The 12,354-nt window shown below is 54.1% G+C and overlaps 1 protein-coding gene across 2 annotated transcripts in view; it reads left to right on the top strand.

Annotated features, from left to right (window-relative positions):
• The window catches only part of LOC134983048 (glucose-6-phosphate exchanger SLC37A1-like), a 164,080-nt gene that overhangs the window by 53,890 nt on the left and 97,836 nt on the right, over positions 1-12,354 (top strand). For both annotated transcript variants that reach the window (XM_063948746.1, XM_063948747.1), the window contains exons 6-8: positions 1,865-2,000; positions 2,775-2,851; positions 5,637-5,803. In XM_063948746.1, coding sequence (XP_063804816.1) covers positions 1,865-2,000; positions 2,775-2,851; positions 5,637-5,803 — 380 coding nt within the window. The remainder of the gene's footprint in view (positions 1-1,864; positions 2,001-2,774; positions 2,852-5,636; positions 5,804-12,354) is intronic.

Below are 12,354 nucleotides of genomic sequence, written 5' to 3'. Positions count from 1 at the left end.
TGAGAGAGACTGTCACATATATCAGGGGTATCACCACGGTACAGGAGGAGACATTCCTCACAGGGAGAGAAGTAATAGGACACGAGGACATGAGAGAGACTGTCACATATATCAGGGGTATCACCACGGTACAGGAGGAGACATTCCTCACAGGGAGAGAAGTAATAGGACACGAGGACATGAGAGAGACTGTCACATATATAAGCGGTATCACCACGGTACAGGAGGAGACATTCCTCACAGGGAGAGAAGTAATAGGACACGAGGACATGAAAGAGACTGTCACATATATCAGGGGTATCACCACGGTACAGGGGGAGACATTCCTCACAGGGAGAGAAGTAATAGGACACGAGGACATGCACTGAAACTGGAGGGAAGGAGTGTCAGGGGAAATGATGCCACAGAAAGGGAAGTGGGCAAGTGGAATAGCCTCCCAGCATAGGTGGTAGAGGGTAAGACGTGATTAATGTAAACATGATCAAAATACAAAAACCTGGCGCCACTGATACAATAAAAACAGGACTGCGCTTCTCATCCAGGTATGAATATTTATTGCACAATTTAGCATATATTAAAATACTATAAGACACCGGCCGGTATCACACACAATAATTATAATTGCAGCTTTTATGGTTTAATTAGCAACAGAACTAAATATTAGAATATATATGTCATGGTTATGGAGCATTTAGCGGGTCATACGTATTATAAATATATATATATATATATATATATATATATATATCAATACGTATAACCCGCTAAATGCTCCATAACCATGATTTTAGCAGCAGGCACTCTCTCAATGTATATGCATATTAGTGTAAAGTCCAGCTATATATATGCAGGAGTTAATCAGCTTATATTACCCATCTCCGGACTCCATGCATTTTCCAACAGCCAATTTTTTAAATGTGCAGGCGTCCCTGCAATTCACCTTATACACAGTAAGTCTAATACATGAGTTCTCTGTTAGTAAGTTTAATAAGCACAATGGGAATAGAGCCTACTCCTTATTCCCCTTCGCACTGGGGTCCACGTGCGATCAACCTTCTCTTCCCCCTTTAGATGTTTGCAATGGGGTAGTTAGGCAGTTTACTTGGCCGGCCGGTAACTCACGTGTCGGAGGATATACACTCCTCTTACTTTGACAACCACAAACGCGTTTCCCCGCTTATATTGATCATCAGCGGCTTCCTCCGTGTATATGTTTTAATGTAAACATGCATGATATAGACATAAGGATATCCTCACACAGAAATAAGGATCAAATATGGTTTGAGGTTACCATATGGTTAAATAAGTGGTTCCTATCTGCCGTCACATTCTGTGTTTCTATGTCGTTTTTACAACATTATATTATTATATACTCTGTTTAAGGATATTATGCACGAGACTTAAAGGCAATTATGTAAAAGTTGATCATGTGCCGAGCCTCTAATTTAAACACTGGAAAATCGAAGTGTCCCTTTCTAGTAAATGTGCTAGTGTTCATTCTACCACCCTGTACCTTTCACAACCCATGCTGTTCCTCTTTCCTGCCTGGGGTGTCGCTCTCTGCTGTGGTGATTCTAGCACACTCTGGTCTGTATCTCAGTGCTGAGGAACACAGGGGGCTAGAATGAACACTATGTGCAGGGCCTCTGGTATAGACATGGCAGCCCTCCGTATCATTGCCTGCACGCCACAGAGCTCCTGAGGAAAATGGAGCAAAGACTGTTTACCAGACATCGTGTCGGCACATTGCACAAACCTGAATTACAGTAACGATCCAGCAAATCTTTGAACTGACGCGTTCCACATTGTAGAGCAGCTTCTCGTCTGAGAATTTACAGTGTATCCTCTTTTCTCCCCCTCTCAGTGGGATGATCGGAGAACGTTTACCCCTCCGGTACTTCCTCTCCTGGGGCATGGTGGCCAGTGGCTTCTTCACCATTCTCTTCGGATTAGGCTACTTCTACAATATCCACAATCTGACCTACTATATCATCATCCAGGTGAGTGGCGCCCTGTACAGACCCTGCGCAGGGTGCATACGCCCACGGTACAGTGATGCAGGTTTCAGCTGTGGACTTGTCGCTGTCTGTACACTCGGCGTGCTATTAGTCCTCAGCCTTGTATACTGCCATATTTCTTCCTATCCCTGGCTCTGCGACACACCCTCGCTGACCCTTGCTGCAGTGAGCTCGTCCCGTTACAGCCCAGACACTCCTCATGGCTGCAAGTGCAACTGAAATGCGTGCACTTTGGGGTCTGTTTACGAAGCCTTGGATGGTGATAAAGTAGCAGCCAATCAGCTCCTGTCATGTTACAGGCTGGGTTTGAGGATCTGGTTGGCCGATACTTTATCTCCGTCCACTTCACCTCCATCCAAGGCTTTAGTAACTAGACCCCCTTGTTTGCAGAGTGAAAACATACAACATCTGTTCTGCAAATAGGCGAACATTCTGGATCAAGTCCATTGGAAGCTTCATTGTGTCCCAGATCCAGAATGGGATTCCTAATAGATTGTAAGCTCTTGTTACCAGGGCATTTACTCCATTTATCTCTCAGTAGTGTTGTTTATTGTGCTCCTAATATCAATATATTTCATTATTACAATGTTGGCTTTTTATTTACATTTATTTATATAATTCACCGTATTCCATTACAGATGTTATAACCAGTAATAAAATAACCATGAATATTTACAAAGATGTCTTGATGCTCGGTATAGTATTGTCCCCTTTATGTAAGTCTTCTATTTACTTAGTGATATTTTCTCTTCCCAGGTGTTTAATGGTTTGGTCCAGACCACAGGATGGCCATGTGTTGTAACCTGTATCGGAAACTGGTTTGGGAAAGGACGGTGAGAGAGGAAAATAAATCCCATTGGCCCAATAGGCTGGACGTAATAAAAGCTGATCGTTGGCAGCAGGAGGGGGACTGAAGGGTCCTCCCTTGTGGGGGTGGTTTGGGGTTCCGACACCAGGTTACTCCGTGGGCGATGGTGTAGTGGGTTACACCCTGGTAGGGGTGGTTTGGGGTTCTGGCAGTGGTACTCCCTGGTGGGGATGGTTTGTGGTTCTGGCAGTGGTTACTCCCTGGTGGGTGGTGTAGTGTGTTCCTCCCTGGTGGGGGTGGTTTGGGGTTCTGGCAGTGGTTACTCCCTGGTGGGGGGTGGTTTGGGGTTCCAGGAGTGGTTACTGCCTGGTGGGTGGTGTAGTGTTCCTCCCTGGTGGGGGTGGTTTGGGGTTCTGGCAGTGGTTACTCCCTGGTGCGAATGGTTTAGGGTTTGGGCAGTGGTTAATCCCTGGTGGGGGTGGTTTGGGGTTCTGGCAGTGGTTACTCCCTGGTGGGGGTGGTTTGGGGTTCGGGCAGTGGTTACTCCCTGGTGGGTGGTGTAGTGTTCCTCCCTGGTGGGGGTGGTTTGAAGTTCTGGCAGTGGTTACTCCCTGGTGGGGGTGGTTTGGGGTTCTGGCAATGGTTACTCCCTGTTGGGGGTGGCTTGGGTTTCTGGCAGTGGTTACTCCATGGTGGGGGTAGTTTGAGGTTCGGGCAGTGGTTCCTCCTTGGTGGGGGTGGTTTGGGGTTCTGGCAATGGTTACTCCCTGGTGGGGGGTGGTTTGGGGTTCGGGAAGTGGTTACTCCCTGGTGGATGGTGTAGTGTGTTCCTCCCTGGTGGGGGTGGTTTGGGGTTCTGGCAATGGTTACTCCCTGGTGGGGGGTGGTTTGGGGTTCGGGCAGTGGTTACTCCCTGGTGGATGGTGTAGTGTGTTCCTCCCTGGTGGGGGTGGTTTGGGGTTCCGGGAGTGGTTACTGCCTGGTGGGTGATGTAGTGTTCCTCCCTGGTGGGGGTGGTTTGGGGTTCTGGCAGTGGTTACTCCCTGGTGGGGGTGGTTTGGGGTTCGGGCAGTGGTTACTTCCTGGGGGTGGTGGTTTGGGGTTCTGGCTGGTGGTTACTCCCTGGTGGGTGGTGTAGTGTTCCTCCCTGGTGGGGATGGTTTGAGGTTCTGGCATTGGTTACTCCCTGGTGGTGGTGGTTTGGGTTTCTGGCAGTGGTTACTCCCTGGTGCGAGTGGTTTAGGGTTTGGGCAGTGGTTACTCCCTGGTGGGGGTGGTTTGGGGTTCTGGCAGTGGTTACTTCCTGGTGGGGGTGGTTTGGGGTTCTGGCAGTGGTTACTTCCTGGGGGTGGTGGTTTGGGGTTCTGGCTGGTGGTTACTCCCTGGTGGGTGGTGTAGTGTTCCTCCCTGTTGTGGATGGTTTGAGGTTCTGGCAGTGGTTACTCCCTGGTGGGGGTGGTTTGGGGTTCTGGCAATGGTTACTCCCTGGTGGGTGGTGTAGTGTGTTCCTCCCTGGTGGGGGTGGCTTGGGTTTCTGGCAGTGGTTACTCCATGGTGGGGGTAGTTTGAGGTTTGGGCAGTGGTTCCTCCCTGGTGGGGGTGGTTTGGGGTTCTGGCAATGGTTACTCCCTGGTGGGTGGTGTAGTGTGTTCCTCCCTGGTGGGGGTGGTTTGCGGTTCTGGCAGTGGTTCCTCCCTGGTGGGGGTGGTTTGGGGTTCTGGAAGTGGTTACTCCCTGGTGGATGGTGTAGTGTGTTCCTCCCTGGTGGGGGTGGTTTGGGGTTCTGGCAGTGGTTAATCCCTGGGGGTGGTGGTTTGGGGTTCTGGCTGTGGTTACTCCCTGGTGGGGGTGGTTTTGGGGTTCTGGCAGTGGTTACTCCCTGGCGGGTGGTGCAATGGGTTAATCCCTGGTGGGGGTTGTTTAGGGTTCTGCCAGTGGTTACTCCCTGGTGGGTGGTGTAGTGTGTTCCTCCCTGGTGGGGGTGGTTTGCGGTTCTGGCAATGGTTCCTCCCTGGTGGGGGTGGTTTGGGGTTCTGGAAGTGGGTTACTCTCTGGTGGATGGTGTAGTGTGTTCCTCCCTGGTGGGGGTGGTTTGGGGTTCTGGCAGTGGTTAATCCCTGGGGGTGGTGGTTTGGGGTTCTGGCTGTGGTTACTCCCTGGTTGGGGGTGGTTTTGGGGTTCTGGCAGTGGTTACTCCCTGGCGGGTGGTGCAATGGGTTAATCCCTGGTGGGGGTGGTTTAGGGTTCTACCAGTGGTTACTTCCTGGTGGGTGGTGTAGTGTGGTCCTTCCTGGTGGGGGTGGTTTGGGGTTCTGGCAGTGGTTACTCCCTGGTGGGGGTGGTTTTGGGGTTCTGCAGTGGTTACTCCCTGGTGGGGGTGGTTTGAGGTTCTAGCAGTGGTTCCTCCCTGGTGGGGGTGGTTTGGAGTTCTGGCAATGATTACTCCCTGGTGGGTGGTGTAGTGTGTTCCTCCCTGGTGGGGGTGGTTTGGGGTTCTGGCAGTGGTTCCTCCCCGGTGGGTGGTGTAGTGTGTTACTCCCTGGTGGGTGTGGATTTTGGGGTTCTGGCAACAGGTTATCTCCTGGCAGGTGGAGCAGTGGGTTAGCCGCTGATGGAGCAGAGGGGGCAGCGGGCTATTTCTTGGTGGGGGAGGAGAAGGAGGATGAGGGTATGACCGCTGTGATAATACTGTAGGTGACAGTAACGGCCGGTAGACCAGACTTAGAGACGGTTTGCTGGTAGTTTTATATGTGACTGTAATGTATCGTCTGTTGGCGCGCTATCCAGTATCTCTCTATCTCCCCCTACAGGAGAGGCTTCATTATGGGCGTATGGAACTCACACACGTCGGTTGGGAATATTCTGGGATCTCTGATCGCTGGATTCTGGGTGTCTACATGTTGGGGAATGTCCTTCATAGTTCCCGGCCTAATAATCTGTGTGATGGGCGCCATCTGCTTCTTCTTCCTCATAGAGCGTATGTACTAAGCCGCTCATCCTATATGGCACATTGAGGGTGAATTATATTATCTCTGTATGCTATAGAACAGGCAGTCCCAAGCACGGTCCTCAAGGAACACCAACAGTGCAGGTTTTAGTGATATCCAGGCTGCAGCACAGATGGTTAAATCAAAATACCTGAGCTACTAATTAAGTCACCTGTGCTGAAGCCTGGATATCGCTAAAACCTGCACTGTTGGTGTGCCTTGAGGACCGTGGTTGGGACTGCCTGCTATAGAACATAAGTTCTCAAACTCGGTCCTCAGGACCCCACACAGGGCATGTTTTGAAGGCCTCCTCACAGAATTGCAAGTGAAATAATTAGCTCCACCTGTGGGCCTTTTAAAATGTGTCAGTGAGTAATTAATACACCTGTGCACCTGCTGGGTTACCTGCAAAACATGCGCTGTGTGGGGTCCTGAGGACCGAGTTTGAGAACCTCTGCTATAGAAAATACATGGCTGTTACTGGAATTGTACGCTGCTCCTTTATTCTACACTGAGGCGCCATAGAGGGATAAATTGTCCCCAAGACATAGCGCTTTCTCAACCTTTATTTTCTGATTTCACTGCGACAAACCGGTGACGTTTCTGTGCCATCCCCCATGTGCTGTCGGTGGTACGTTCTCCTGTATCTGTGCCGTCCCCCATGTGCTGTCGGTGGTACGTTCTCCTGTATCTGTGCCGTCCCCCATGTGCTGTCGGTGGTACGTTCCTCTGTATCTGTGCCGTCCCCCATGTGCTGTCGGTGGTACGTTCTCCTGTATCTGTGCCGTCCCCCATGTGCTGTCGGTGGTACGTTCCTCTGTATCTGTGCCGTCCCCCATGTGCTGTCGGTGGTACGTTCCCCTGTATCTGTGCCGTCCCCCATGTGCTGTCGGTGGTACGTTCTCCTGTATCTGTGCCGTCCCCCATGTGCTGTCGGTGGTACGTTCTCCTGTATCTGTGCCGTCCCCCATGTGCTGTCGGTGGTACGTTCTCCTGTATCTGTGCCGTCCCCCATGTGCTGTCGGTGGTACGTTCTCCTGTATCTGTGCCGTCCCCCATGTGCTGTCGGTGGTACGTTCCCCTGTATCTGTGCCGTCCCCCATGTGCTGTCGGTGGTACGTTCTCCTGTATCTGTGCCGTCCCCCATGTGCTGTCGGTGGTACATTCCTCTGCATCTGTGCCGTCCCCCATGTGCTGTCGGTGGTACGTTCTCCTGTATCTGTGCCGTCCCCCATGTGCTGTCGGTGGTACGTTCTCCTGTATCTGTGCCGTCCCCCATGTGCTGTCGGTGGTACGTTCCCCTGTATCTGTGCCGTCCCCCATGTGCTGTCGGTGGTACGTTCTCCTGTATCTGTGCCGTCCCCCATGTGCTGTCGGTGGTACGTTCCTCTGTATCTGTGGCGTCTCCCGTGCGCTGTCGGTGGTACATTCCTCTGTGTCTGTGGCGTCTCACGTGTGCTGTCGGTGGTACATTCCTCTGTATCTGTGACGTCTCCCGTGCGCTGTCGGTGGTACATTCCTCTGTATCTGTGCCGTCCCCCATGAGCTGTCGGTGGTACATTCCTCTGTATCTGTGGCGTCTCCCGTGTGCTGTCGGTGGTACGTTCCTCTGTATCTGTGGCGTCTCCCGTGTGCTGTCGGTGGTACATTCCTCTGCATCTGTGGCGTCTCCCGTGCGCTGTCGGTGGTACATTCCTCTGCATCTGTGGCGTCTCCCGTGTGCTGTCGGTGGTACATACCTCTGTATCTGTGGCATCTCCCGTGCGCTGTCAGTGGTACATTCCTCTGTGTCTGTGGCGTCTCCCGTGCGCTGTCGGTGGTACATTCCTCTGCATCTGTGGCGTCTCCCGTGCGCTGTCGGTGGTACATTCCTCTGTATCTGTGGCGTCTCCCGTGCGCTGTTGGTGGTACGTTCCTCTGTATCTGTGCCGTCCCCCATGTGCTGTCGGTGGTACATTCCTCTGCATCTGTGGTGTCTCCCGTGCGCTGTCGGTGGTACATTCCTCTGTATCTGTGGCGTCTCCCGTGTGCTGTAGGTGGTACGTTCCTCTGTATCTGTGGCGTCTCCCGTGCGCTGTCGGTGGTACGTTCCTCTGTATCTGTGGCGTCTCCCGTGCGCTGTCGGTGGTACATTCCTCTGTAGCTGTGGCGTCTCCCGTGTGCTGTCGGTGGTATATTCCTCTGTATCTGTGGTGTCTCCCGTGTGCTGTCGGTGGTATATTCCTCTGTATCTGTGCCGTCCCCCATGTGCTGTCGGTGGTACGTTCCTCTGTATCTGTGGCGTCTCACGTGCGCTGTCGGTGGTACATTCCTCTGTATCTGTGGCATCTCACGTGTGCTGTCGGTGGTACATACCTCTGTATCTGTGGCATCTCCCGTGCGCTGTCAGTGGTACATTCCTCTGCATCTGTGGCGTCTCCCATGTGCTGTCAGTGGTACATTCCTCTGTATCTGTGCCGTCCCCCATGTGCTGTCGGTGGTACGTTCCTCTGTATCTGTGCCGTCCCCCATGTGCTGTCGGTGGTACGTTCCTCTGTATCTGTGCCGTCCCCCATGTGCTGTCGGTGGTACATTCCTCTGTATCTGTGGCGTCTCCCGTGTGCTGTCGGTGGTACATTCCTCTGCATCTGTGGCGTCTCCCGTGCGCTGTCGGTGGTACATTCCTCTGCATCTGTGGCGTCTCCCGTGTGCTGTCGGTGGTACGTTCCTCTGTATCTGTGGCGTCTCCCGTGTGCTGTCGGTGGTACGTTCCTCTGTATCTGTGGCGTCTCCCGTGCGCTGTCGGTGGTACGTTCCTCTGTATCTGTGGCGTCTCCCGTGCGCTGTCGGTGGTACGTTCCTCTGTATCTGTGGCGTCTCCCGTGTGCTGTCGGTGGTACATTCCTCTGTATCTGTGGCGTCTCCCGTGTGCTGTCGGTGGTACATTCCTCTGCATCTGTGGCGTCTCCCGTGTGCTGTCGGTGGTACGTTCCTCTGTATCTGTGGCGTCTCCCGTGTGCTGTCGGTGATACGTTCCTCTGCATCTGTGGCGTCTCCCGTGTGCTGTCGGTGGTACGTTCCTCTGTATCTGTGGCGTCTCCCGTGTGCTGTCGGTGGCACGTTCCTCTGTATCTGTGCCGTCTCCCGTGTGCTGTCGGTGGCACGTTCCTCTGTATCTGTGGCGTCTCCCGTGTGCTGTCGGTGATACGTTCCTCTGCATCTGTGGCGTCTCCCGTGTGCTGTCGGTGGTACGTTCCCCTGTATCTGTGGCGTCTCCCGTGTGCTGTCGTGGTACGTTCCTCTGTATCTGTGGCGTCTCCTGTGTGCTGTCGGTGGTACGTTCCTCTGTATCTGTGGCGTCTCCCGTGTGCTGTCGGTGGTAAATTTCTCTGTATCTGTGGCGTCTCCCGTGTGCTGTCGGTGGTACGTTACTCTGTATCTGTGGCGTCTCCCGTGTGCTGTCGGAGGTACATTCCTCTGTATCTGTGGCGTCTCCCGTGTGCTGTCGGTGGTACATTCCTCTGTATCTGTGGCGTCTCCCGTGTGCTGTCGGTGGTACATTCCTCTGCATCTGTGGCGTCTCCCGTGTGCTGTCGGAGGTACATTCCTCTGTATCTGTGGCGTCTCCCGTGTGCTGTCGGTGGTACATTCCTCTGTATCTGTGGCGTCTCCCGTGTGCTGTCGGTGGCACGTTCCTCTGTATCTGTGCCGTCCCCCGTGTGCTGTCGGTGGTACATTCCTCTGTATCTGTGGCGTCTCCCGTGTGCTGTCGGTGGCACGTTCCTCTGTATCTGTGCCGTCCCCCGTGTGCTGTCGGTGGTACATTCCTCTGTATCTGTGGCGTCTCCCGTATGCTGTCGGTGGTACATTCCTCTGTATCCGTGGCGTCTCCCGTGTGCTGTCGGTGGCACATTCCTCTGTATCTGTGGCGTCTCCCGTGTGCTGTCGGTGGTACATTCCTCTGTATCCGTGGCATCTCCCGTGTGCTGTCGGTTGTACGTTCTTCTGTATCTGTGGCGTCTCCCGTGTGCTGTCGGTGGTACATTCCTCTGCATCTGTGGCGTCTCCCGTGTGCTGTCGGAGGTACATTCCTCTGTATCTGTGGCGTCTCCCGTGTGCTGTCGGTGGTACATTCCTCTGTATCTGTGGCGTCTCCCGTGTGCTGTCGGTGGTACATTCCTCTGCTTCTGTGGCGTCTCCCGTGTGATGTCGGTGGTACGTTCCTCTGTATCTGTGGCGTCTCCCGTGTGCTGTCGGTGGTACATTCCTCTGTATCTGTGGCGTCTCCCGAGCGCTGTCGGTGGTACGTTCCTCTGTATCTGTGGCGTCTCCCGTGTGCTGTATTCCTCTGTATCTGTGGAGTCTCCCGTGTGCTGTCGGTGGTACATTCCTCTGCATCTGTGGCGTCTCCCGTGTGCTGTCGGTGGTACATACCTCTGCATCTGTGGCGTCTCCCGTGTGCTGTCGGTGGTACGTTCCTCTGCATCTGTGGCGTCTCCCGTGTGCTGTCGGTGGTACATACCTCTGCATCTGTGGCGTCTCCCGTGTGCTGTCGGTGATACGTTCCTCTGCATCTGTGGCGTCTCCCGTGTGCTGTCGGTGGTACATACCTCTGCATCTGTGGCGTCTCCCGTGTGCTGTCGGTGATACGTTCCTCTGCATCTGTGGCGTCTCCCGTGTGCTGTCGGTGGTACGTTCCTCTGCATCTGTGGCGTCTCCCGTGTGCTGTCGGTGATACGTTCCTCTGCATCTGTGGCGTCTCCCGTGTGCTGTCGGTGGTACGTTCCTCTGCATCTGTGGCGTCTCCCGTGTGCTGTCGGTGGTACGTTCCTCTGCATCTGTGGCGTCTCCCGTGTGCTGTCGGTGATACGTTCCTCTGCATCTGTGGCGTCTCCCGTGTGCTGTCGGTGGTACGTTCCTCTGTATCTGTGGCGTCTCCCGTGTGCTGTCGGTGGTAAATTTCTCTGTATCTGTGGCGTCTCCCGTGTGCTGTCGGTGGTACGTTACTCTGTATCTGTGGCGTCTCCCGTGTGCTGTCGGAGGTACATTCCTCTGTATCTGTGGCGTCTCCCGTGTGCTGTCGGTGGTACATTCCTCTGTATCTGTGGCGTCTCCCGTGTGCTGTCGGTGGTACATTCCTCTGCATCTGTGGCGTCTCCCGTGTGCTGTCGGAGGTACATTCCTCTGTATCTGTGGCGTCTCCCGTGTGCTGTCGGTGGTACATTCCTCTGTATCTGTGGCGTCTCCCGTGTGCTGTCGGTGGTACATTCCTCTGCATCTGTGGCGTCTCCCGTGTGCTGTCGGTGGTACATTCCTCTGTATCTGTGGCGTCTCCCGTGTGCTGTCGGTGGTACATTCCTCTGCATCTGTGGCGTCTCCCGTGCGCTGTCGGTTTTACGTTCCTCTGTGTCTGTGGTGTCTCCCGTGTGCTGTCGGTGGTACGTTCCTCTGTATCTGTGGCATCTCACGTGTGCTGTCGGTGGTACATACCTCTGTATCTGTGGCGTCTCCCGTGTGCTGTCGGTGGTACGTTCCTCTGTATCTGTGGCGTCTCCCGTGTGCTGTCGGTGGTACGTTCCTCTGTATCTGTGGCGTCTCCCGTGCGCTGTCGGTGGTACGTTCCTCTGTATCTGTGGCGTCTCCCGTGTGCTGTTGGTGGTACATTCCTCTGCATCTGTGGCGTCTCCCGTGTGCTGTCGGTGGTACGTTCCTCTGTATCTGTGCCGTCTCCCGTGTGCTGTCGGTGGCACGTTCCTCTGTATCTGTGCCGTCCCCCGTGTGCTGTCGGTGGTACATTCCTCTGTATCTGTGGCGTCTCCCGTGTGCTGTCGGTGGTACATTCCTCTGTATCCGTGGCGTCTCCCGTGTGCTGTCGGTGGCACATTCCTCTGTATCTGTGGCGTCTCCCGTGTGCTGTCGGTGGTACATTCCTCTGTATCCGTGGCGTCTCCCGTGTGCTGTCGGTTGTACGTTCTTCTGTATCTGTGGCGTCTCCCGTGTGCTGTCGGTGGTACGTTCCTCTGTATCTGTGGCGTCTCCCGTGTGCTGTCTGTGGTACTTTCCTCTGTATCTGTGGCGTCTCCTGTGTGCTGTCGGTGGTACGTTCTTCTGTATCTGTGGCGTCTCCCATGTGCTGTCGGTGGTATGTTCCTCTGTATGTGTGGCATCTCCCATGTGCTGTCGGTGGTACGTTCCCCTGTATCTGTGGCGTCTCCCATGCACTGTCGGTGGTACATTCCTCTGTATCTGTGGCGTCTCCCGTGTGCTGTTGGTGGTACATTCCTCTGTATCTGTGGCGTCTCCCGTGTGCTGTCGGTGGCACGTTCCTCTGTATCTGTGCCGTCCCCCGTGTGCTGTCGGTGGTACATTCCTCTGTATCTGTGGCGTCTCCCGTGTGCTGTCGGTGGTACATTCCTCTGTATCCGTGGCGTCTCCCGTGTGCTGTCGGTGGCACATTCCTCTGTATCTGTGGCGTCTCCCGTGTGCTGTCGGTGGTACATTCCTCTGTATCCGTGGCGTCTCCCGTGTGCTGTCGGTTGTACGTTCTTCTGTATCTGTGGCG

The sequence above is a fragment of the Pseudophryne corroboree genome, assembly GCF_028390025.1.
Source record: "Pseudophryne corroboree isolate aPseCor3 chromosome 2 unlocalized genomic scaffold, aPseCor3.hap2 SUPER_2_unloc_2, whole genome shotgun sequence".
NCBI lineage: Eukaryota > Metazoa > Chordata > Amphibia > Anura > Myobatrachidae > Pseudophryne > Pseudophryne corroboree.
Note: the sequence above shows the minus strand (reverse complement) of the source record. Positions and strands in the feature narration are given on the sequence as shown.